At 43.9% G+C, this 23,944-nt stretch overlaps 1 protein-coding gene across 1 annotated transcript in view; it reads right to left on the bottom strand.

The window, feature by feature from the left end:
* Positions 1 to 23,944, bottom strand: part of TMX1 (thioredoxin related transmembrane protein 1) — a 369,569-nt gene that overhangs the window by 224,731 nt on the left and 120,894 nt on the right. Inside the window, exons 3-4 of the mRNA XM_044074320.1 lie at positions 20,456 to 20,501; positions 15,114 to 15,242 (exon numbers count right to left, since the gene is read on the bottom strand). Coding sequence (XP_043930255.1) covers positions 15,114 to 15,242; positions 20,456 to 20,501 — 175 coding nt within the window. The remainder of the gene's footprint in view (positions 1 to 15,113; positions 15,243 to 20,455; positions 20,502 to 23,944) is intronic.

The raw sequence follows: 23,944 nt of genomic DNA, 5'->3' as shown, positions 1-23,944 counted from the left end.
AGGGAGGAAGAAAGAAGGCGAGAAGACAACTAACATGGAGCGTTATGGTAGGTACATAACTTCTTAATGTTAAGTTGTCAATCTCGCTTCATTCTTGCTTGATGGGACCGTCCTAGCACCTCTATCCTGGGTGGCTCAATGGAACAAACTCTTGAGGACTGTAGAGCCAAAACTGGCTCTGTCCCTGGAGGCCAAGTCCAATTTGTAATGGGAAACAAAAGTGTGAGGAGTGGCCCAAGTGGCGCTGCACAAATAGTGTCTAAAGGTAGTCTAGCTTGAAAAGCTGTAGAAGTAGCTAAACTCCTAGTTGAATGTGCTTTAGGTTTTGAGCACAGCTGTTTTCCCTGATCGTATAAATTTCAGTGATGACAAGAAAGCCATCTGGACAAAGTCACTTTAGAAACAGGAAGGCCTTTTTATTATCCGCATAGGAAACAAAAAGTTGATCAGATTTTCTAAATTTTTTGTTCTGTCCAAATAATATCTAAGCTGACGGTGGACATCAAGATAATGTAGCTTTTGTTCAGCTCTATCTGAATAGTTGGGAAAAATACAGGAGATCAATAGATTGATTCAGATTGTTTTTGAGCGACCTTCGGTAAAAAGGATGGATTAGTTCTCAAAGATACTCTGTCTTTGTGAAAAATTAAATAGGGGTCGAACTGAAAGAGCATGAAGTTCAGACACCCTCCTGGCAGATGTAATAGCCACTAGGAATAAAGTTTTCCAAGAAAGATATTTCAGGGAACAAGAAACAGCTGGCTCAAGGGAAGAATCAAGGATGTCAGCACTAAATTTAAATCCCACTGAGGAGGAGGATTCCTGATTGGAGGCTTTAGTAGGAAAATCCCTTTCAAAAGGCCCTGCAGAGTCTATGGGACATAATATTATGATCTGCTATCCCGACATGAAAATTAGAAATAGCAGCCAACTGAACTCTGACTGTGGAAGAAGAGGAGCCTGCATGGAAAATCTCTGCTAAGAAGTCCAGAACTGCCTGAACAGGGGCAGTAAAGGATCAATATTTTGGGCCTTAGCCCAATAAGAGAAACGTTTCCATTTGCTTGTGTAAATCCTCCTGGTAGAGGATTTTAGTGAAGCTACTATGATATCTCTAACTGGGTTAGAGATCAAAGGAAGCCTGGCTAAGGAAGGAAGTGGAGCAACCATGCTGTGAGGTTGAGAGAAGGGATTGACCGGTGCAGCTGACCGGATTGGTGAATCAGTAGATCTGGCACTGGGTCCAGATGCCACGGCTGCACCAAAAGGTGGCGATGGAGGAAGGGAACCAAACTTGTCGAGGCCAGTAAGGGGCAATGAGAATCAATTTGGCTCTCAAAGCGGTAGCTTTCTGGATCACCTGAGGGATCAGAGGAAATGGAGGAAGGCATAAAGAAGTCCCTGGGGCCAATCCTGGGTCAGAGCGTCTCTGGGGGATGGCCTGATAGAGGAAGAGGCTGAAGAAGTCTGGACATTTGCTGTTTTGGGGAGTAGCAAAAGATCGCAACATGGACGACCCCATTCCAGAAAAATCTCTTCCGCTATGGATTGCTTGAGAGACCACTCGTGAGGCATGAGAATAGCTCTGCTCAATCTGTCCGCTATAATGTTGGTTTTCCCAGGGATATGCGTTGCTACCAGAAACCGATGAGAGGAGATCGCCCATTGCCATAGTCTGAGCGCTTCTCGACACAAGGGGTAGGACTTGGTTCCGCCCTGTTTGTTGATATACCAAACTACAGACATGTTGTCTGTGTGGACTGCAATTGTCCCTACGGGAAGAAAGTCGTTGAGGGCTTGCAACGTTAAAAGCACTGCTCTCATCTCCAGGACATTTATGTGCAGATGGTACTCGAGCGGTTGCCACGTCCCATGAACCATCCTGCCCTGATAATGACCCCCACCCGATCAGGGAGGCATCCGTGGTGACAGTGGCTATCGGGGGAGGTACAAAGCACCTGCCTTGGTGAACCTGAGGCGATGTGATCCACCAAGCAAGATGTTCTTTGCATGTTTGTGTCACCAGAATCTGGTGACGCATTGGGAAGTTGCTGGTATGACCACTGTGTGAACAGCATCCACTGAAGGGCGCATGTAGAATCGAGCCAGGGAAGAAGAGTGATGGCCGCAGCCATAAGACCTAATACCTTTAGAACCATTCTGGCCTGTACCTTTTGCTGGCCAGAATGATCCTGACATGAGTCTGAATGTCTGAAACTCTTTGTTCTGTAAGGGTAGCTGACATCCGAACAGTGTTTAAGTTTGCCTATGAAGGTAATAGACTGGCAGGGCGATAAGGATGACTTTTCGAGTTGACTGAGATGCCCAAATGAGAACAAAGGTCTATTGTGTAATCCCTGGCTTGTATAAGCTGATGCCTGGTGGTGGCTGACAGGAGCCAGTCGTGAGATACGGAAACACCTGGAATCCTTGGCGTCTCAGGTGAGCCGTGACCACTGCCATGCATTTGGTGAACACTCTGGGGCTGTAGTGAGACCAAAGGGCAGGGCTCTGAACTGAAATGACTGGACCCCAGCCGAAGCGGAGAAATCTCCTGGAGCGTCTGTGACTTTTGATGTGATAGCACGCATCCTGATGATCTATTGCTCACACCCAGTTGTCCTTCTGTAAGAAGGGCAGCATTGACTGAAGAGTGACCATTCGAATCTTGTCTTCCTGACAGACTTGTTGAGTCTGCTGAGATCCAATATTGGTCTCCAGTCTCCGTCTTTTGGGGACCAAAAGAACCTTGAGTAGATTCCGGGCTCTGAATGGTCTATTGTGATTGGCTGAATGGCTCTTTTTTGCAGTAGTTTTGCGATCTCTAACTCTGCAATGTCCCTTAGACCGGGTGGTACATCTGGAAGGGAACTTGAGGGAAGGACTTTCCTCGAAAGGAATTATGTAACCCTTGGATATGATCGACTGTACCCATCTGTCTTGAGTGAGGGAGTGCCAGGCTTCTGGGTACAGTGATAATCTTCCCGACTGCCTCCAAGGAGGGACAGCCGGGCAACACCTCAGGGATGCTGAAAAGGCTTTTCAGGAAGAGACTCCCTGTTGCCCTGGTTCTTGGACCCCTCTGCCTCTAGAGCGGCGTCTGTTGTTGTTACCCCTCTGCCTCTAGGGGTAAACTGACCACGTGAATCGGCGTGACTCCTTGGGATTTACGGAACCACATCTTCCCACCCTTCTGTCCTTTGGGATAAGGCCTAGAAGGGGTGGAAAACGGACTCCAACAGCAGAAAGAGTCTTGCCGTCCTGCTCACACCTGGTCAAGGTTTCCTTCACCTGAGGGCCAAACAAAGCTGACCCATCAAAGGGAGAATTTGTGAAGGACGCCTTAAAGGGATCCATAAAATCACATAGCCGCATCCAGGCTTGGCGTCTAAGAGCCACACCTGTGCCTGGCTCTACCCTCCATCAGCAGCATAAGATATTAGCCGCATGGAGGAGTTAGCAATGGAATTGAGGGTTCCTAGCTGCGAAGCAATCTTTTCTTGGGCCCCTGCAGCTGTAGGATCCTGAACTACTTCTCCCAGCTCCTTCAGGATATCTCTCTGGAGTCTGGTGAAGTGACAAAGATAATTCAGCGAACGCATAGCAAAGGTCGCTGAGGAAAACATCCGCTTGCCGTACCTATCCATGGTCCTAGAGTCCTTATTAGGAGGATGGACGGGCACGGAAGGATCTGCAAGTTCCTTTTTGGTGGCCGCAGCCACCACCATGGCATCAGCGGGACACCCTTTGTAAGGAATTGTTTGTCACTAGGGGCAGTTATAAATTTAGAAGGCCTCCTAGGGACTGGCTCTACAGAGTCAGGAGCTGTCCACGCCTTCGTGCTATAACCTGCATAAGGGGTCGAAGGAGACACCCAGGAGGTGGAGGCCGAGATCCAAACGCCTCTAGGTATACTGACTCATCCTCAGAGGGATTGTTGGAGGCCAGTTTCCCTCTGTTTCAGAAGTTCTAGGATGTCTGAGAAGGAGACATCCTCAGAGGGGATCTAGGGATCCCTCTGACTCATCAAAGTCAGTATCCGAGTGACAGACTCAGGGAGTCTACATGCTTCCTCTTACAAGTCCTCTTCCTAGGAGGATCTCCAAACATCAGGAGAATCCTCGGAAGAGGGGAAATTCCCAATGGGGAAACCTGAGGCGGAGGATCTCTGGGTCCTGTAGCAGAGAAGTGGCAGAGATGTCAACAGGTACAATAGAGGAGGAGCTACGGGAAGAGACTGCTGACTGATACCAGTGGCCAGTACACTCTTCATCACCTCGAATGCTCCCTCCCAGGCAGGTCCGAGAGACCCGCTCAAGAGCTAGGAACTCCAGGGGCCACCGAAGGGAAGTCTCCGAGGCAGATGTCGGAGCCGAGCTCACCAAGGCCGAGGCTCCAAGGGGAAGAGCGGGTTCGGACAAGGGTCCGATGCCACTCACCCCTCGGAGGAGACCATGGAAGCCCGACCACCGAATCCCTCTAAGGAAGAGGAGATAAGAGTAGGGGCTGAAGGAACAGAAGGGGTATCCGTCCTCCAGCCGTAGCAGTAACCCTGCCGAAGACTCCAACTCCAAACTCTGGGGTAGAGTTGAAGGAGGAACTGTAACGGGTGTGGAGCAACAGTCGCCTGCTGAGACGGACTGTGTAGCATTTGGGCCAGTACCTGTGACTTGAGCAATCTACTGACCACTCTCTCTAGGTCATGGTCTGACAACCTGGATGACCTTGAAGATCGGCTCCGATGGCTCGCTCCGATAGAAGAGGGAGGCCGGGCGAAATATCGGCTCAAGGAAGGAGACCTCGACCTCTTCCTGGAATGGGTCATCGGATATTATTGATCCTGTCGGCACCGATTTCCGGAGCCGGCAGAAAGCTCGATATCGGCTCCAGCGGGCCGATACAGCCACCAGAGTAACGGTGTCGGAGCCGATCGGGCCGACACACCGATGCCACATGGGTGTCGGGCCGACACGATGCCGCTGCGTGGGTGCCGGGCGGTCGAACCGACCCCAGTGGTCAAAGCCGGGCGCCGATAGCCATCGGCGCCCGAAGGCTTAGCAGATCAGAATCGGCTCCAGCGGGCCGATCTCGACTCTAAGCGAGTCGGAGCCGAGGCCACAGGCTTAGAAACAGAAGCCTGGGTCTTGGCAGATTTTGTTGATTTTGTGGGGCCGACTTAGCGGAGAGCCCTCCGACTAAGAAGACCCTCAGAATCAACTTATTCTACTCTCCTGCAGGACTCTCTGGCTGAAGGGTGACAAATAACACAGGAGTCCTGCAGGTGAAGAGGGCCTAAACAGTACAGGCAAGAAGTGTGTCCGTCTGTCAGAGACATCTTCTGACAGCACGAGTCACACTTCTTATAACCTGAAACCCTCTCTTTAGACATGGTGCCCAAAAACACACACACACCAGTCCAATTAAATTAAATTAATCCCAAAAGGGGATATAGTAAAATAAACCAACACACACACCCTAACAGGGGGGGGATGGGAAAGGAAATTAACTGACTAAAAATTTAAAAGAGACAGGGATTTCTGTCAGAAAAAATTAAGTTTAAAGTTAAACTATCAAAAATAAAAGGTTTTAAGAAAAAAAGGGGCTTAAATGTCACAAAAGTGAATTACTTACCAGGAGCTGGTAAAGAGAAGACCTCCCAAGCGGAGCGGCAAACGAGATCTGGGTACTTCCTGCCTTGCATCATGGGATATGGGGCTGCCTCGAGCTGGTAAAAGGAGTTCTCGAGCTAAAGCAAGTGCCGAGTCGGAGCCGAGGATCGGCTCCGAACCCATCAAGCAAGAATGAAGGCGAGATTGACAACTTAACATGAGATATCTTTTCCATTTTGCTGAATAATTTTTTCTTGTTGAGGGTCTGCGAGCCTCCAAGATAATACCTTTAACCCTTTGAGATAAATCTGGGTTATTTGGTCTTATGCAATGTTCCAGGCAGCCAGCTGCAGTGTTTTCAGGTTTGGATGCAGGGTTTTGAAGTTGTTCTGTGTTAACAGCAAGGGAACTAGGGGCAGAGGCCATATTTGTTCCCGAGACATGCTCCTCAGTAATGGGTACCAATGTTGCCTTGGCCAGACTGGAGCTATCAGGATGATCCTTGGACGGTCTTCTTTGATCTTCAATAGCACCTTGTGCATCAAAGGAAGAGGTGGGAATGCATATGCTGTCAGGTTTTTCCAATTGAAAGATAGGGAGTCCACTTTCCAAGCAAGTGGGTGGTACGTCCTTGTGCAGAATTTTTTCAGTTGGTGATTGTGTGGGGATGCAAATAAGTCTATTTCTGGTAGTCCCCATTTCCCTGTAATGGTTTTGAAGATGTCCGGATGCAGCATCCATTCGTGGGCATCCGTGGTAGTTCTGCTTAGGATGTCTGCTAGTATATTTTCTTTTCCTGGCACAAAAATTGCTTGAAGCTGAATGTTGAAGCTCAGTGCCACATTCCAGAGGTGCATTGCCATCCGGCATAGAGGGTATGAATGTGTGCCTCCCTGTTTGTTGATGTACCACAACTGTGGTGTTGTCCGTCCTTATCAGCAGTTGACCCTGTCGAAGAAATGGTCTGAATGCCTGAATTGCCAGTTTTACTGCCAGCATTTCCTTTTGATTTATGTGTAGGTGCAGCTGGTCTTGAGTCCATAAGCCTTGTATGCACTTGTCCAACATGTGTGCCCCCCAACCGAGGTCTGAGGCGTCTGTTGTGATGGTCTGGCTTGGTTGAGTGCTGTGGAAGGGCAGTCCCTTGTTTGATTGACAGGCCTGAGCCCACCATTGGAATTCTTGTTTCAGGCATGGAATTATTGGAATCTGGGTTTCTAGGCTGTGCTTGTGCTGAGACCATAAATTCCTTAGGTACCACTGTAACTTCCTCATATGTAGTCTGGCATGTGGAATCAATATTATGCAGGATGCCATGTAACCGAGAGCTTGCAGGACTTTTCTTGCTGTTAGCTGGTTCTGCTTTGTTAATGCCATGAAGTAGAAAGGGAGTTGCTCCTGTTTTTCTACTGTCAGGAATGCCATTTGTTTTGATGTGTCCAAATCTGCACCCAAGAAGGTTATCCTTTGGGATGGTATCAGCCTTGACTTTTTTATATTGACTGTGTATCCCAGGGCTTGTAATAGATGAATGACCCATTCCAAATCTTTTGTTAATTTGTTTTTGTTGTCCGCTTGTAACAGGCAGTCGTCCAGGTAAGGATAAATTTGAATTCCCTGAAGCCTGCAACGAGCAATTACTGATGCCAGGCATTTCGTGAATACTCTGGGCGCAGTAGATAAGCCAAAGGGCAATGCTGAGAATTGATAATGCTCTGATCCTGCAAGAAATCTGAGGTATCTTCTGCAATTTTGTCGTATGGGGACGTGCAGGTATGCCTCCTTGAGATCTAGAGTTACCAGCCAAGACTCCTTGCCCAGCATGGGAAGAAGCTGCTGTAGGGTCAGCATTTTGAATTTTGGAACAATGAGGTATGTGTTTAAAGCGGACAGGTCGAGAATAGGTCTCCATTGGTTTTCTTTTCTTGGTACCAGGAAGAGTCTGGAGTAAAATCCTTGTCCTTGTTCCATAGATGGTACCCTTTCTATAGCTCTCATCCTTAGTAAGTGAGTTATTTGTTCTAGAGCTTCTGTCTTCTGATTTGGAGGTAGGTTTGGCATTCCTCTCTTCCTTGGTAGAGTATGGAAGTGAAACCTGTAACCTTGGTCTATTGTCTGTAAAATCCATTTGTCTCCTGTGATGTAATGCCAGTTTACTGAAAATAAGGCTAGCTTCCGCCTAAGGGTGCTTCTAGTTGTTCCCTGGTAGGCGGTGCCAGAGCCAAGTCACTGTGATTGTCCTGTGGAAGTGGTGGTGGCTGGATCTGTGGCTGTACCTCGCTGGTTGTTAGCCTGCCACTGGCGTCCCCTGTAGGCACCTCTGGATTGACCCCTGCCTCTTGAGTGCCTATTCCTGCCTCTCGGAGCTCTGGAGGTGTCTGGAAAGGACCAATTCTTGGAAGGCCAGTTCCTGCTAAACCTTGGAGGCTGGACCTGCAAGAAATCCTTGACTGTCTGGACAGATTTTGCTTTCTCTTCCACCTTCTTCAGCACCTGCTGCGCAGGGGAGCCAAACAAATTGAGCTTATCCATGGGAGCATCTAGGAGCTTTGATTTTACATGGTCTGGTAAGGACTGCTCTTTCAACCATGCATGTCTTCTGATCACAGTGCCAGTCATGGCTGATCTAAAGGAAGCCTCCAGTGCATCATAGCCGCATTTTAAGGAATGATTACTGACCTGTTGAATGTTATGTACCATTTCCTGTACAGATTTTTTGTCTAATGGTTCATCCGAGGACAGTTTTTTAGTTAATTGGTCTAACATAAATTCCTGATACTGAATCATGTGGAATTGACAGATCAAGGCTCTAGCTGAAAGAGTAGCAGAAGTGTAAACTTTTTTACCCCATCTCTCTAAGGCCCTAGATTCCCTTTCAGAGGGGAGGGGGTTTTTGGTTGAAGAAGCTGCTACAGCCTTGGGTCCCTGGGAGATAGTTTCGGGATCTGCAAAAGGGGCCTTATACAAATGATAATGTGTGTCCAGAACCCTGTAGTACCTATCGGGCTTAGCAGGGGCCGGAGGAAGAGAATCAGGAGCAGTACAAGCATCATTAAAAGCATCATCCACAACAGTAAGTACTGCAGGAATGGCTAAAGGCCTATGCTGTGGCAAATGCAAAAAGGTTCTAAGCCTTTTCCTAGAGTCTGAGAAATCCTGGCCCTGCCATTGAAATTGTTCCCTCATAGCATGCAAGGTTTCCCCAAAAGAAAATTCCTCAGGCGGAGAGGCAGAAGGAATGGAGTCTTCTGCATCAGAGTCCTCATAACGAGAAAAGGGGCCCTCTGGAGGGTTTGAATTATCCGACTCATCAGAGGAGCCATCTGAAGAAACTGGCTCAGGGGGCTCTACTCTAGTCCTCTTCTCTGGAGGTGGGTGAGAGGCCCTGTCTGGATGTGGTTGGGATCCCCGGATCAAAGAAATGAGATCCTCTGCTAGACTAAGCATTTGTGAACTGGAACTAGGCCTGTGAGAGGGGGTCTTAGCAGGCACAGATTTGGTAGTTTTTGCTGCTTTAGCCCTGGCAAAGGCCTTAATAGACATGGATGCAGGAGGCCTAGCAGCACCATGTGCAGGGGTAGAAATATCCAAAGGGATAGTATCAGATAAATCCTGCGAACCTGCAAGAGCAGGTGGGATTTCAGTAGCAGATTCAGCCAGGCTGGATGAGGCCTCGGTAAGTGGTAAGCTTTCGGCCGAAGGAAGAACCATGGACTCTGTTTCAGCCGAAACCGAGACACTCGCGGTTGGCTTAACCGCAGTTTCGGCCGAAACCGCAGACCGCGAGTGTCGGTCCTTTTCCTTGCGTTTTTTTAGAAATTTGCGTAGTCGGAGTATCCGACGGCATAATGTAAGCAAAATCGGAGCCGAAAAACTCTTCAGCAAATTCCGACCGACGTCTAAGCGTCCGTCGGTTGAAAGAAGCACAGGCTGGACAAGCTGCTACGTCGTGGTCTGGGCCTAAACGAGGTAAGCAGTAAGAGTGGAAATCTTTATGAGGTATTTGTTTCCCACAAGTTAAACAGTTATTCACTTTTTCTGACATCGGCTGAGGCAAGAAAGAGTCCCCAACGGGGTACTTAGCTTTTTAGAAGTCTTCGGTACTTGTAGTAATCTCTGGTTCTGACCGACCGGCACTTGCGAACAGCTTCTGCTTCGGGCGCCACGCAGCAAGAAAGACTGAGGAAAATGGCGTCGGCTGATGCCTTTATACCCGAAGAACTGCAGCTATGATGTCGGGTGAAAGTGCGACACCAGCCGAGGCCAGACCCAGACTTTGGAATCCGGCCGACCAAAGGGCTGCCTGACGACAGGACAACCCATTTCTAAGGACTGCAGATGCATCCTTGAAGGACATTTGGAAATGCATTGAACCAGCTATGAATCATCTTCTGCAGTTTTGTCTGATAGGGACATGCAGGTATGCCTCTGAGGTCCAAAGTAACCAGCCAAGCCTTCTTGCCCAGCATGGGGAGAAGCTGCTGTAGTGTCAACATCTTGAATTTTGCAACATCCAGGTAAGTATTTAGAGTGGAAAGGTCTAGAATGGGTCTCCAGGCTTTGTCCTTTCTGGCAACCAAGAAAAGTCTTGAGTAAAATCCTTGTCCCTGTTCCTGTTGTGGTACTTTTTGAATAGCTCTCATGTCCATGAGGGCTGTAATTTGTTTTTGCACCTCTGCCCATTGATTTTGTGGCAGGTTTGGCATTCCTTTTAGTCTTGGTAGAGTGTGAAAGTGTAACCTGTAACCTTGAGACACAATGTTCCGAACCCATTTGTCTTGGGTGATTATATGCTAATTTTGTGAAAAAAAAAAGTGCTAGTTTTCCCCCTAAGGGGGCTGCCAAAAGGAAGGAGTTTAGCATTTGAAGGGGGAAGTCATTGGGACTGTTTCCTGAAAGGTTGTGACTTGTCTTCACCTCCTTTTGGGGTTGGTGTACCCCACTGTCATGGTCTGTAAGAGCCTTGGGGCCGAGATCTGCCTCTTGGGCATCTGTATCTGCCTCCTTGTGGTCTGTCTGACACTGGAAAGGACCAATTTTTGAAGGCCAATTTCTACTAAATCGAGGTGGCTGCACCTGTAAGAAACCCTTCACTGTTTGCATAGATTTTGCCTTATCCTCCATTTTCATTAATACCTCCTCTGCCTCAACACCGAAAAGAAAATCCATTCTGTAAAGGAGCATCCAATAATTTAGCCTTGACATGATCAGGTAAAGCTTGCTCTTTTAACCAAGCATGCCTTCGAATCACAGACCCTGTAACTGCTGCTCTACATGAAGCCTCTAATGAATCAAAACCACACTGCAAAGTATGTTTTCCTACTTGTTCAGTTGCATGCAATAATTCCTGCATTTCCTTATAGTCAGGATGTTCTGAAACTGTAGTCATTTTCTGTTTAAGCAGAGACATTAAATATGGTTGGTATTTAAGCATGTGGAATTGGCAATTTAAAGCTCTCACTGCTGCTAAAGTTGCAGAAGTGTAAACTTTCTTCCCCCATTTGTCTAAGGCTCTAGAATCCCTGTCAGAGGGAACTGGATTCTTAGCCGTGGAAGCCTTTACCCCTTTGGGGCCCTGGGAAATAGTTTCTGGATTAGCAGCAGGGTTTTTATAAAGAAATTTGTGAGAGTCAGGGACTCTGTAATACCTGTCTGGCTTGACTGGAGCAGGGGGTAAAGAATCAGAATTTAAACTGGATTAAGAGAACACATCATCCACAATATCTAACACTGGCGGAATAGCCAGGGGTCTGTGCTGAGGCAATAAATAAAAATCTCTGAGCCTTTCTTGGATTCTGAATAATCCTGGCCTTTCCAACGGAAATGCTCCCTCATGGTATGTAAAGTTTCCCCAAAAGAATAATCCTCAGGAGGAGAGGCTGAAGAAATAGATTCTTCAGCATCCGAGTCCTCATAGGGGGGCAGAGAGTATCAATGATCCAAAGAGGAATCAGAACAGATGGAAACCTGGTCAGAGGAGTCATAGTCTGTATCCTGCCTAGGCCTTTTATCGGGGGTGGGGTGGGGTGGGAACCCCTGATCAGAGTAATTAAGTCTTCGGCCATTTTAAGCATTTGTTTTTTTAGGCATGGAGGCCTGTCCAGGTGAATGCTGTACTTGCTTCTTTGCCTTTAATGGAGCCTTAGACTTTGCAGAAGTTGTAATGGTAAGCTGTGAAGGTCTGAAAACACCCTCAGAAGCAGATGCCTGCTCAGCGGCTCCAGACCCATCTGAAGGGTTAGTTTCTGTAGGGCCAACAACTTGAGTATCTGAGGCCTAGCCATCTTCACGTGGGAGTCTGAGGTGGCCTGTGGCTCTGAGGTTGCGGGTGTCAGAGGCTGCAAAAGCACCTCACTGAGAACCGGCGACTGGCCTAGAAGAGGCTTCATCATCTGTTTTTGGCCTCAGGTGCCTGTCCTTATCCTTGTCTTTGTGTTTTCTGTGTATTCAGGTAGTCTGCTGTTCCAATGGCATGGGATAATTAAATCTTCGGCCAAAGTAATGGTGAGCAAAATCAAACAGACGTTTAATAGTGCATTTGTTAAATCTAGCACAAAACCGACAATTAGTGACGTCGTGGTCTGGGTCTAGGCATGGAATACAGTAAGAATGAAAATCCTTATGAAGTATTTGCTTCCCACAAGAAATACAATTATTAACTTTTACTGACATCGGTCTGAGGCAATAAAAAGTTTCCCCAATGGGGTACTTAGCTTTATAGAAGACTTCGGTTCTGAAATTCAAATTAAAAATCTCAGGAGTCGGCCGACCGGCACTTGCGAAATGCTTTTGCTTCAGGCACCGCGCAGCAAGAAAGACTGAAGAAAATGGCGTCGGCTGCATCTAATATACCCCTGGTGCACTGACGTCAGGGAAGAAGCGACAGCAACCGAAGCCGGACCAAGACTTTGGAACTCTGGCCGACTGCTTGATGGCAGGATAACCCAAGTGTAATGACTGCAGCAGTGAAACATGATGAACATCGGGAGAACCTCTTGCTGTGAGGCGACAACTCTACCGCTGCAGTGCCAACTTTACTTTTTTTTTGTAAATTGACAAAATGAACACATTTACCATTAGGAATAACTTATTATATACAGTATATGAAATAAAGCTTGAAGCTAAAAACTATACACATAACCTTAGACGAAAGCAATGAAACACTTCAGTAAAGCAGTGTGTGTCAAAAAAATAATCAAATTTTACAACTAAAATTATTACCTTGCAAAAGGCAATAATCCTTCTTACACTTGTATTACAGAGTACAACAGAATGAAAAAAGTCCCTAAAAGTAAAGGAAAATAATGACAAGAAACTTGTGCCAAAATTCATAAGTGGCTGCTTTGGGATCTACACGCGAAAGGTAAATGTCTCTTTTGGTCTCAAAAGTAAAGGATGTCAACTTGATTTCAGCCCTATAGATTGCAAGAAGAAGCACTGTGATAGGTACTGACTGCACACTGGCAAAAGAAAGATGGGATACCCTTTGATGACTGTCATTACTGAATCTGTGACCAAGATGCACAATCTCCTATTTATGGCCACCAACATCCAGACCATAGGTGGAAATATCAAAACAACACAGGTTAGGACACTGAAGTACATTTTCCACTTTATTAGGGATATCCTCTCATCCAATCACCCATATCTGAAAGGTATCCCCAGGATCTTATTGACAGAGAGGTCCCAGGTGAGAAGGAATGGAGACTATCAAAATCCCTTGCTTATATTCTTAAATACTAAGTAGGACTTGGTGTCCAGCACATATAGCGCTATGTGGGAGCTTTTCAATTGAGCCAAAAATCACTAGCAAACCAAAGGGTGCAGACAACAATACAACAAATGATGCTGACCCAATAGGTGGGGCTATTCTTGGTTTACCAAAGGAATGGACTGAGCAAACATATACAGGGAACCTTAGACTTTAATGGATTGGCCCCAAAGGAGTTACTTAGCAGTATCCCAAAATCAGAAAAGTGGCAAGTAAAACAGCTATGAATAGACAGAAAATTCGATAGAGGGAAAAAAAGAACACAACTAAGGTGCAATGATACCAGGTCTGGAGGGCTCCAAGCAGGCTCAGGAAGTGGCCAAAATATTATGCCAAACAGTTAAGGATCCTGTTCAGATGGTATGTTACCCCCGAGCAGGCAATGGAGACGGGGGATACTGAGGAATAGTAAATGCTGGAAATGGACATAGAGGGAGCAGAAAATATCCATATATTCTGGGGATACCTGAAGAACAAAATATTTGGGGGCTATCTTACAAAAAAAGCTAGAAGGAACTTTTGAATAGCCATCTCCTTGGAATGACTGTTTTGAATATTCAGTGTCATACACAGGTGGTGCTGCGGTAGCGTTGTCGCCCCACAGTAAGACGCTGTCCGATTCGATTCTCAGCTAGAGCGTCTTCTGCGTGGAGACATGCGTGAATGGGCGTACCTTCATTGAAGGTTGTGCGTCAGGCCTGGCAAGCTGGTACGTAAAAAATCAACTGCCAATCATTAGCGGACCGGAGTTATGTTGTGGCGACCCCTAACTGGGAAAAGCAGAAAGACACAAATACACCGATGTAAATCACACTCCCCTCCCTACCTTAGAAATATACTGGGTCCTTGCTAGTTACAGTTAAACTTTTTTACCAAGCACTAGAAAACAGAAATGATGTCAACAGTATAATACAAGGATTTTTTTTCTGAGACTGCACCTAGGCAAAACTGTACACTCAAACAAGGAAGTTTGTCACACGAGTTACCTCTACAGTGGCGATGTCTTCTAGACCACTATGGCGACAAAATGTAATCTATCTATAACTATACTTTTATGTATTTAAACAATTAGCCTAACCAGAAGCTTTCTTATGGGAATTGTTCCCAACTGTGACTGTATATGTATGAGGACCTAGGTTTTCCACATACCGTACACAATTCACAATGACTGTACTCAAAATTGCAATGTTATGTATGGTTTCTTGGTAGCTTAGTTTCTTATGCTCTGATAGGATATTGCTATTCATTTTGTGATCTCATTTTCTTTATATGTTTTTCTTTTGAAAAGTTAAAAGTTCGGTCTAAAATACATTAATATTAAATTATAATATGTTAACCACTTAACAGTGGTGGGAAGGGCATTAGTACCCAAAAGAAAATCCATTTTTTTTCAGCTTTTGCATACAGCTACTCATTAAAAAATAAAGGAGCAGGTAGCCTCTATTTGAAAGCATGGTATGCAGTCTTACGTCTAAACTAGTTACGTAATGTGAACATTGTGACAGCCAGTGTCAGTTATAACATTTGCAGTTTGTTACCAAACATGGCCTGCCTACACAGTCTTCAATGATATCAACAATCAAAACTCTCCACTATATCATTCATAAACATTAGGCTGATAAACATCCTAGCCATGGGATTAGCACAAAATCTACATAAAGCAAATACAACCAAAAATGGTAAGATAAAAGGCACACTTCATATATAAAAAAATCATAATTGTAAATACTTACAAAACAGAAGAGGGACCAAACCAGGAAGACACAGGTTCGATTTCTTCCCATTTCTTCTCATCTATGAAGCTTATAAAATCAGTTTTTGTTCTTGATCCCTGGTACCGCCTGAATACTCCATCTTTGCAGCTGTAGTTAAGAAATAGACATGATGTTAAAACCACACACTGTAAAACCACCACTCAAATGAAAGAGCATTTTGAAAGGATGAAGTGCATTAAAACAGACAAGGCTGCATCCAAATATGTTAAACAGAGATAGTACAGCTGTGTAAAATCTTACCATAACAGTCGATTCCCTCTCTTCACTTTTGCAGTACTAAAACAGAAAGTATCTCCTGCCCACGGCAGCCCGATACTTGGCCAGTATACCAAAGCCTAATGATCTTGCTTGCACTGTATGCCACTCCCATGTTCCTCGCACAATGTAGGACATGAAAGGAACCTACCCATAACTGAATTGTCCCAGAAGAGAACAGTCTCCATAGGACAAAGGAGTGCATGCACATACAGAAGGCAAAAATGCAGAAGAAAAAGGGGAACCCTCAACCAGAAGGGAATTTGAAAGAAAAAACAGAATAGAGGGAGGGAACAAATACTGCAACAGTGAAGAGAAGAACATCTATTGTTATGGGAAGATTTTAGTTTTGTACTATGTCCTTCTATATCACTGTTGCAGACTTCTAAACAGAAGGGAAAGTAAAAAAAAAGCTCAGGAAACAGAATGAGAAGAGTCCTCAAACTCATAAAACGGATCTAGCAAAAGCTGTTCTGGCCCCAGAAACCATATCCAACTTATAATGCTTAGTAAAGGTATGCACTGAAGACCAAGTAGCAGCTTCAAGGATGGAACTTGTGTCCAACCCCTACAAGGCACCAACAGCCCTGGTAGAACAGAAGCAGGCAGAGATTTGCCATTAAAATGTAGCAAAAGAAAATGGTCTTCAATATCCAGGAGGAGACGGTTTGCTTACAAACAGCCAAACCCAATGTCCTGAGATGAAAAGAAACAAAAAGCTGATCAGATTTATGAATAACCTTAGTTTTATCAAAGTAGTACTTGAGCTGTCTGTACGAATCCAAGGTATGCAGGACTTTTTCACCATCAGACTTGAAGCGAAAAGAAAGAGAGTTGTACCAGCTGATTCAAGGACAACTCAAAAAGAATGATTAGTATGAAGGGACACCCTGTCCCTGTGAAAAACCAAAACAGGAGGAACAGCCACAAGGACCCGGACAGAACTCAGAAACCATCAGAGCAGAACAGCCAACAACAAAACAGTATTCCAGCTACAATGTTGCAAAGAAGCAGAATCTGCAGGCTCAAAAGAAGTCGGTCAATTTTTCCGAAACAAAATTAAGGTTTCAAGGAGGAGCAATAGGTTTCCCTTGGAGGCCTAATATGCAGGATGCCTTTAAAAAATTGTTTGTCCTCAAAATGAAAACCCAAAGGAGGATTCAGGGGCAGACAAGATCATCACAAAAGGCCAGGCCACTGCAGCAACTCACACAAGACAGGACCAATGGGACCCCCACTGAAAAAAGGTCTAGGTTACGAGCATGACACCAGACAGAAAATCTTTTCCATTTGGACATACACGATTTTCAGGTTGAGGGTTTCCTTGCATCCTGTAAAATCCTGAGTGCGTCCTCAGAAAACAGGTGCCTGAAAGTGATCAAAACCCTATTACTCAAAGTGTCAGTTGAAGAGTGGACAAGTGAGGATGGAGGACAGACTTGTCCTGTGTGAGGAGGTCCAACTTGTGAGGTAACTTAAGGTGACTATCCATGACCAGATGCATTAAGAGGGGAAACCAGTGCTGTCTTGGCCAAAAGGGAATCACTAGCAAGATTTTTGGAGAATCCAGCTGAATCTTCTGTAGGACTGCTAGAAGTAGAGGAAGAAGGAAACCATACAGAAAATATCCCCTTCCAAGGAAAAGAAAGGGAGTCTTCCATGCTAGATGGCATGACACTCTGGAACAGAAGACAGGAAGCTGCATGTCCCGAGGGAAAGCAAAAGTTTCTACTTGAGGAATACCCCACAGATGGCCAATGTCCAGAAACATGCCTCTGTGAAGCATCCATTCATGAACTTGTGTTTTCAACCTGCTCAGAGAGTCTGCCACTCGACTGCGCTGAGGGAATGTATGCTGCCTGAAGAGTTAACTGATAACATAGAGCCACCGCCCAAGTCTGATGAGCCATTCTGCATAGGAGGTAAGATTTTCTGCCTCCCTGCCTGTTGACATACCACACCACTGTACTGCTGTCTGTGTACACCTTCAAGGGAGCTGGAGAACATAGGGTGAAAAGTTTGAAGGGCCAGAATCACAGCTCTAATTTCTTTAATGTTGATTTGGTCTGACTTTTGATTGGGGGTGGTGGGCAAAGAGCCTGAACTTTCAGGTGACCAAAAGAAGCCCCCCGCCTCATGTCTGAGGCATCAGTGAGAACAGTTCTCGAGAAGGGACTGCAGGCTGAAAATGCAGGCCTGGGTTGACAGTAAACTGTTGAATCCACCATTCAAATTCCTTCTTTAACTCATTCACACAAATGGAACTCAGGAAGTTTGCACTGTAACTTCCAATGGGCGGAGCCAAAGACTTTGACTGAAATGTGAGGACTTAATTTGTTTCTAACAAATGTTCATATCTCTGGAACCATAGGGGTTATGAAAGAAATATAAATGGCAAACTCTACAGCAAAAACTATTTATTGTGGTGGTATTCTTCAGGTTCTAGGTCTTAATATGAATTTTATAAGTCACAGCAAACACAGTAACTTTTACATTTGTAACATTTTGTAAACAACTAACTATCTCAGCAACTACTCAAGTTACCCACATACTGTCAAGCAGCCTTTTTATTCATCTAGCTTAGAGCTTCTCTGTCTGTGTTACTTGGTTGTTCAGATATTTAAAAAAAGTGAAAATTCTATCTACATAAAATAATATCATAAAAACAGCAGTCAATATCTATTTACCTGCATTACACAGAGGTCAAATATTAATGCAGTTGAGTTTGCCATTGTGTGTGAGCTTTAAGATGAAATCTTTTAAAACCTTATACATAGCATAATTTTGGAAATATTGATACACATATGACCAGCAATATTTGATGCCTAGAGGCGTCAGCAGGAGTTAACTGCAGATGCACCTGGAGGGGTCACTCAGATGTAATAAAACTGGGAAGCGAGAGGTACACAGAAATCCAGAGGGTGACAATGCTGCAGTCAAACTGACCTGAGGTACCACTGAAGCTTCTGCACATGCAGTCTGGCAAACAGAAGTATTGGAACAGAAGAGAGCATGAATCCCAGGGCCTGAAGAAACTCCCTGGCTGGCATGGCAAAAAAAAAAAAAAGAGGAAGAAGAAACTAAAAGAAGGCTGTGAAAGACAAAACATTTGGAGGTGAAAGAAAGGTCAACATTGACAGTCTGAATTCGGCATCCCAAATACACATGTTCCTGAGAGGGAGTTAGGATGGACTTTTGGAAGTTAACAGTAAATCCAGACTTTGAAGAAGAAATGGTCAACTCCAGATCCTGTAACAGGTGATCAACTAGCAATAATGGTGTCCAAACTTTTGGCAAAGAAGTTCTGGGTAGCTGTGTCCCTAAATCCCTTTTATGCCCTACATTATGTGTGGGGAGCATAGGATTGACATACAGCTCATACAAGACCATTAGGCTTTGGTCTACTAGCAGAGTGTCAGGTTGCCCTGGGTGGGAGATCCCTTTGGTTTAGAATACTGCAACGGTGACATAGAATCACATACGGAATTACAGGATGAAGCAGCTACATAAAAAAAGATGCAAATAAGGATACAACTACATAAAAGCAAGGCATCCCATCTTGCAAATCATCTTTAAGAAAATGAAGATGTGAAAACCTGAGTAAAAGTGATACTAAAAGATGCACCGATCCTGGTTTATACATTTATAAAAGTCTCAAGGTGCACATTGTTTCATTGTCAGATGAACACATTTCGGTCCATATAAATAGTGTGCCCACATCAAATACTCTAAAATATCAAGTGACATTGTGAGTCTAATTTAAAGTATGCAGTCCTGACTTAGTATATTAGCTAGTCCAATTCCACACAGTATCTCCTTCACATTTTTAATGTCTAGAATATTTGCCCTTCTTATTGCCTGTAGTAAAAAAAAAGCTTAAAAACCTGACTAGCAATACTCAAGAATATGGGTTAATAACATAAGAATATGGCTAATATTCAAAAAACTGCCTACTTTCAGATGTGCTTGAAGAGAACCTGTAAATACGTATTCCTATTTCAAACTTAAATATTTCTGTAGAGCTGCAGTTTTCTACAGTATCAATGGCATGGGATCCACAAGTTAACTGCAACTGTAATACTTATTTCATTACTGTGTGTGGATTACAGTTTTCAGCAACTTAACAGTCTGTTTGCACTATATGTCCAGTCAGCACCAGTGGCATAGAGACAAAAAGCCCAGGAAAATTAAATTACATTTTCTTGAGATTTTGGGGGGATTTAAAACCATGACATTTATGATTTATAAGCATGACTCAAGTGCAATTTCCAGTCATTCCCAGGATTCCACCATAACACAACCAAGTACACAGATTTATAGTTCTTTAAAAATGGAATGCTGTTTTCATAAAATGAAATTTATGAATAACCATGACTTTTAAGTGAATCATCCTATTGATTCCATCACAAGTAAGAACATTACATATGCAAAAAACTGAATGTATAACAAGTACCAAACATAAGGAAACACAAGCACACCTTTCTACAGTCCTTGATTTTGACTCAAATTTTAGCTCTGTCCTCTTAATCCCATCTAAAACTGGTGACTTTTGGAGGAAAGGTGGTGAATTACACTAACACCACTGTCATTACTTAAAGAGTTATAGACTTCTTTTTCTTCAGAAAATGTACATTAATTCATATTCTTTTATTCTGTCAATGTCTCAAGTTCAATAATACTAATATTAAAAAAAAAAAAAAAAAAGTGTCCCTGATTGTCCTCTATTTTTTTCTGGATTTGTCCCAGATTCTGTTGAAATTTGTCTCTGACTTGTTGAAAGCTATGAACACAAGTTATGCTAAGAGAGTGCTATGTTCCAAAATGCCAAATTCTATGAAAATCAAGTATTTTTCCAATACTTGACAGATTTGAGATTTTCCTGGTACTTTTCCCAGAAAAATGGAGAGAATCACGCTACCTGAACATAAACAAAACAGACCAAATTCAGTTACCCAGAATGATCGCTGTATAGAATAAGCTAACAGCAAAAACAGACAAATACACAACTTAAAACTGCTAACAGGTAAAGGAGCACCAAAACTTACTGATAAATTGTAGGAAGTGATGTGATGACAAAACGTCCACTCAAACCTACAAAAAAGAAAATAATCACACTTTAAACAAAATATAGAAAAGATAAACATAACTCATTAAACTGACTTCATTTCTGTGAAATCAGAAAAAGGATGAGAATTCACATTACTTAGTAGAACTTTCTATTTATTATTGCCAATGCTGCTGACAAAGTAGGAATATGAATGACAAAAAAAAACAGTTAATGACAGTCACTTGAGGGTTCTTTGTGCATCCACAACTGATAGGCATCATTTATTTCATTTTGCAGACTGCACAGATCTTTGACAGTGCAGTATCCCAAGCGCTACCATTGAACCAATAAAGCATAACTTACAGTAGAGAATCAGTTATCCCAACTAACTGGGACCTAGGGTAGTTTGGATAACCAAACTGCTCAGATAATCAAGCATATAATTGAACCAAATAAAAAAACTTCTAAAATCTTGTTTGTCTGCATGCAGGGAACACATTTTTCAACCATTCAGTAATTCCGGTAGACAATAAAGAATAGTTTTCACACCCGAGAGGGCTACAAGCTCAAAAAACATGCACAAGTGAATACGTATAACATTTTACATATTCAGACGATGATTTTTCCTATCTGAAAACTTTGGAGGGCTACGTTCAGACAACTGAAATTTTGGATAATCGAGGTTTGGATAAATAGACTCTCTACTGTACCAAAAAGCAGTTTGTCTCTACTTTTATATTATTGTGTCAGCTCATTTCAAGGGTGTGTGTGCATGCACGTGCAAACGTGGGGAGCTATACAACTGTGACTTTCTTTTGGGTTTTTAGGCAAATATACCAACTTATTTCCATTCAAGGAATCACACAAAATTCTTGCAGTCTTTTATACCACAACAGTGAACATAAAGGAAAACATTATGCAGACAGACCATCAGTAAAAGCAATCAATCTTTCTATGTGGACAAAGCATGAACACTGCAACACAATAAATTTGTGCTGTAACTCATGTGTGTGTACATCTATATACCTTCTCAGTGCAAAAGGAAAAACAAAGGTCATATTACATGCTAATACCAGTGCACCCGAGTGTAAAAATATCCAAATTGCAGAAATTCACGTTCATCTGTTTTAAAATTCTCAACTGACTGTAAAAAATTCAAAGTTTCAATTAATGCAATGCAGCACACAAAAGGAAGCATAAGATGGTTGATCTTGCATCCACAGGAGAAAAAAAAATAGCAAACAAACTGGACTGACAGGCTTCATTACGAGAATGAATAAGAAGTTATGTACCTACCATAACGTTCCATGTTAGTTGTCTTCTTCTCGCCTTCTTTCTTGCTGGATGGGTTCGGAGCCGATCCTCGGCTCTGACTCGGCCAATACTAAAGCTCGAGAGCTAATTCCACCGGCTTGAGGCTCCCCTATATCCTACAATGCTAGGCGGTAACTACTCAGATCTCGTTTGATAGCTATACCAAGCAATCCTAGTCTCCAAAGAATGGAGTAGGGAAACCTACCTCAAAACAATCTGCGTAAAAAAATATTGCAGATCACAGCAAGGATAAAAGAGGTGGAAGAACGTGTGGGAATGACAACTTCCAAAGGAAGAACACAAACTGAATTCCTGTCGGTCTGTCCATGCTTGGGGGAAGGAGGGTGGGACGCAAGAAAGAAGGCGAGAAGAAGACAACTAACATGGAACGTTATGGTAGGTACATAACTTCTTAATGTTAAGTTGTCAATCTCGCCTTCATTCTTGCTGGATGGGACCGCATCCCTAGCACCTTATCCCGGGTGGCCTATCTGAACAGACTCTTGAGAACAGTGGAACCAAAATTGGCACGGCTTCTGGAAAACATGTCCAATTTCTAATGTGAAATGAATGTATGAGGAGAAGCCCAGGTGGCTGCTGCACAAATGGAATCTATTGGCAGCCTATCCTGAAAAGCTACGGATGTATCTAATGCCCTAGTTGAATGAGCTCTAGGTCTTGAGGGTAGTTTCTGATGTCTAATCTCATAGATGAAGGTAATTGTAGAGGTGAGCCACCTAGAGAGGGATACTTTAGTAACTGGAAGGCCCAATTTCCCTTCTGCATATGACAGAAACAATTGATTAGATTTCCTGAATTGTTTAGTCTTGTCTAAGTAATATCTAAGTTGGCGATGAACATCCAAGAAATGTAGCTTTTGTTCGGATCTGTTAGAATAGTTAGGGAAAAAGACGGGGAGATCAATAGTTTGGTTTAGGTTAATTTGAGAGGAAACTTTAGGCAAAAAGGATGGATTAGTACAGAGGGATACCCTGTCTTTGTGAAACACTAAGTAAGGAAGACTACTGCACAGAGCATGGAGTTCAGATACCCTTCTCGCTGAAGTTATAGCTACCAGAAAGAGTGTCTTCCAAGAAAGCAACTTCAAAGAACATGAAGCCGCCAGTTCAAAGGGGGGAAGAATTAAAGATGCCAGAACCAAGTTCAAGTCCCATTGAGGCGGGGGATGTTTGATTGGAGGTTTGAGAAGAAATACGCCCTTTAAAATGGCTTTACAGAGTTTGTGAGCCATGATGCTAGACTCAAACACAAACATGAAAATTTGATATGGCAGCCAATTGAACTCTAATGGTAGATGCAGAAGATCCTAAATGAAAGAGTTCTGCTAGAAAGTCTAGAATAGTATGGATAGGTGCAGTAAAGGGATCTAGGTTTCTTGATGTTGCCCAAAGGGAGAAGCGTTTCCATTTGCTATTATAAATCTTCCAGGTAGAAGATTTAGGAGAGGCTATCAAAATATCTCGGACCGAGCGAGATATTGCGGGAAGCCTGGCTAAGGTTGGAATCAGAGAAACCATGCTGTGAGGTTCAGAGAGGGCAGAGATTGGTGCAGCTGACCCGATTGGTGGGTTATCAGATCTGGTACTGGGTCCAGATGCCAAGGCTGCTCCAAAAGGTAATGATGAAGAAAGGGAAACCATATCTGTCGAGGCCAGTAAGGGGCAATGAGGATCATTGTTCACTCTCAAGGCGAATTAGTTGAGATATCAGAGGAAAGGGGGGAAAGGCATATAGAAGTCCCCGGGGCCAATCGTGGACTAGAGAGTCTCTGGTGGGATGGCCTGGTAACGGGAAGAGAGTGAAGAAGTAGTGACACTTGCTGTTTTGGGGAGTAGCAAAAAGATTGCAGCAAGGCTGGCCCCATCTTAGGAATACTTCTTCTAGAACTGATTTCTTTAGAGACCACTCTTGGGGCATGAGAATTGCTCTGCTAAATTTGTCTGCAATAACGTTGGATTTCCCGGGAATGTGCGTTGCTATCAGAAAACGCTGAGAAGAGATCGCCCATTGCCAAAGTCTGAGTGCCTCTTGACATAAAGGGTATGATCTGGTTCCGCCTTGTTTGTTGATGTACCACACTACGGACATGTTGTCCGTTTGAATTGCAATAGTCCCAGTGGGAAGAGAGTCGTGAAGGGCTTGCAACGCTAAA

The sequence above is a fragment of the Protopterus annectens genome, chromosome 6.part0 (assembly GCF_019279795.1).
Source record: "Protopterus annectens isolate FY-2018-M chromosome 6.part0, PAN1.0, whole genome shotgun sequence".
Classification (NCBI taxonomy): Eukaryota; Metazoa; Chordata; order Ceratodontiformes; family Protopteridae; genus Protopterus; species Protopterus annectens.
This window is presented reverse-complemented; position numbering and strand designations above follow the sequence as displayed.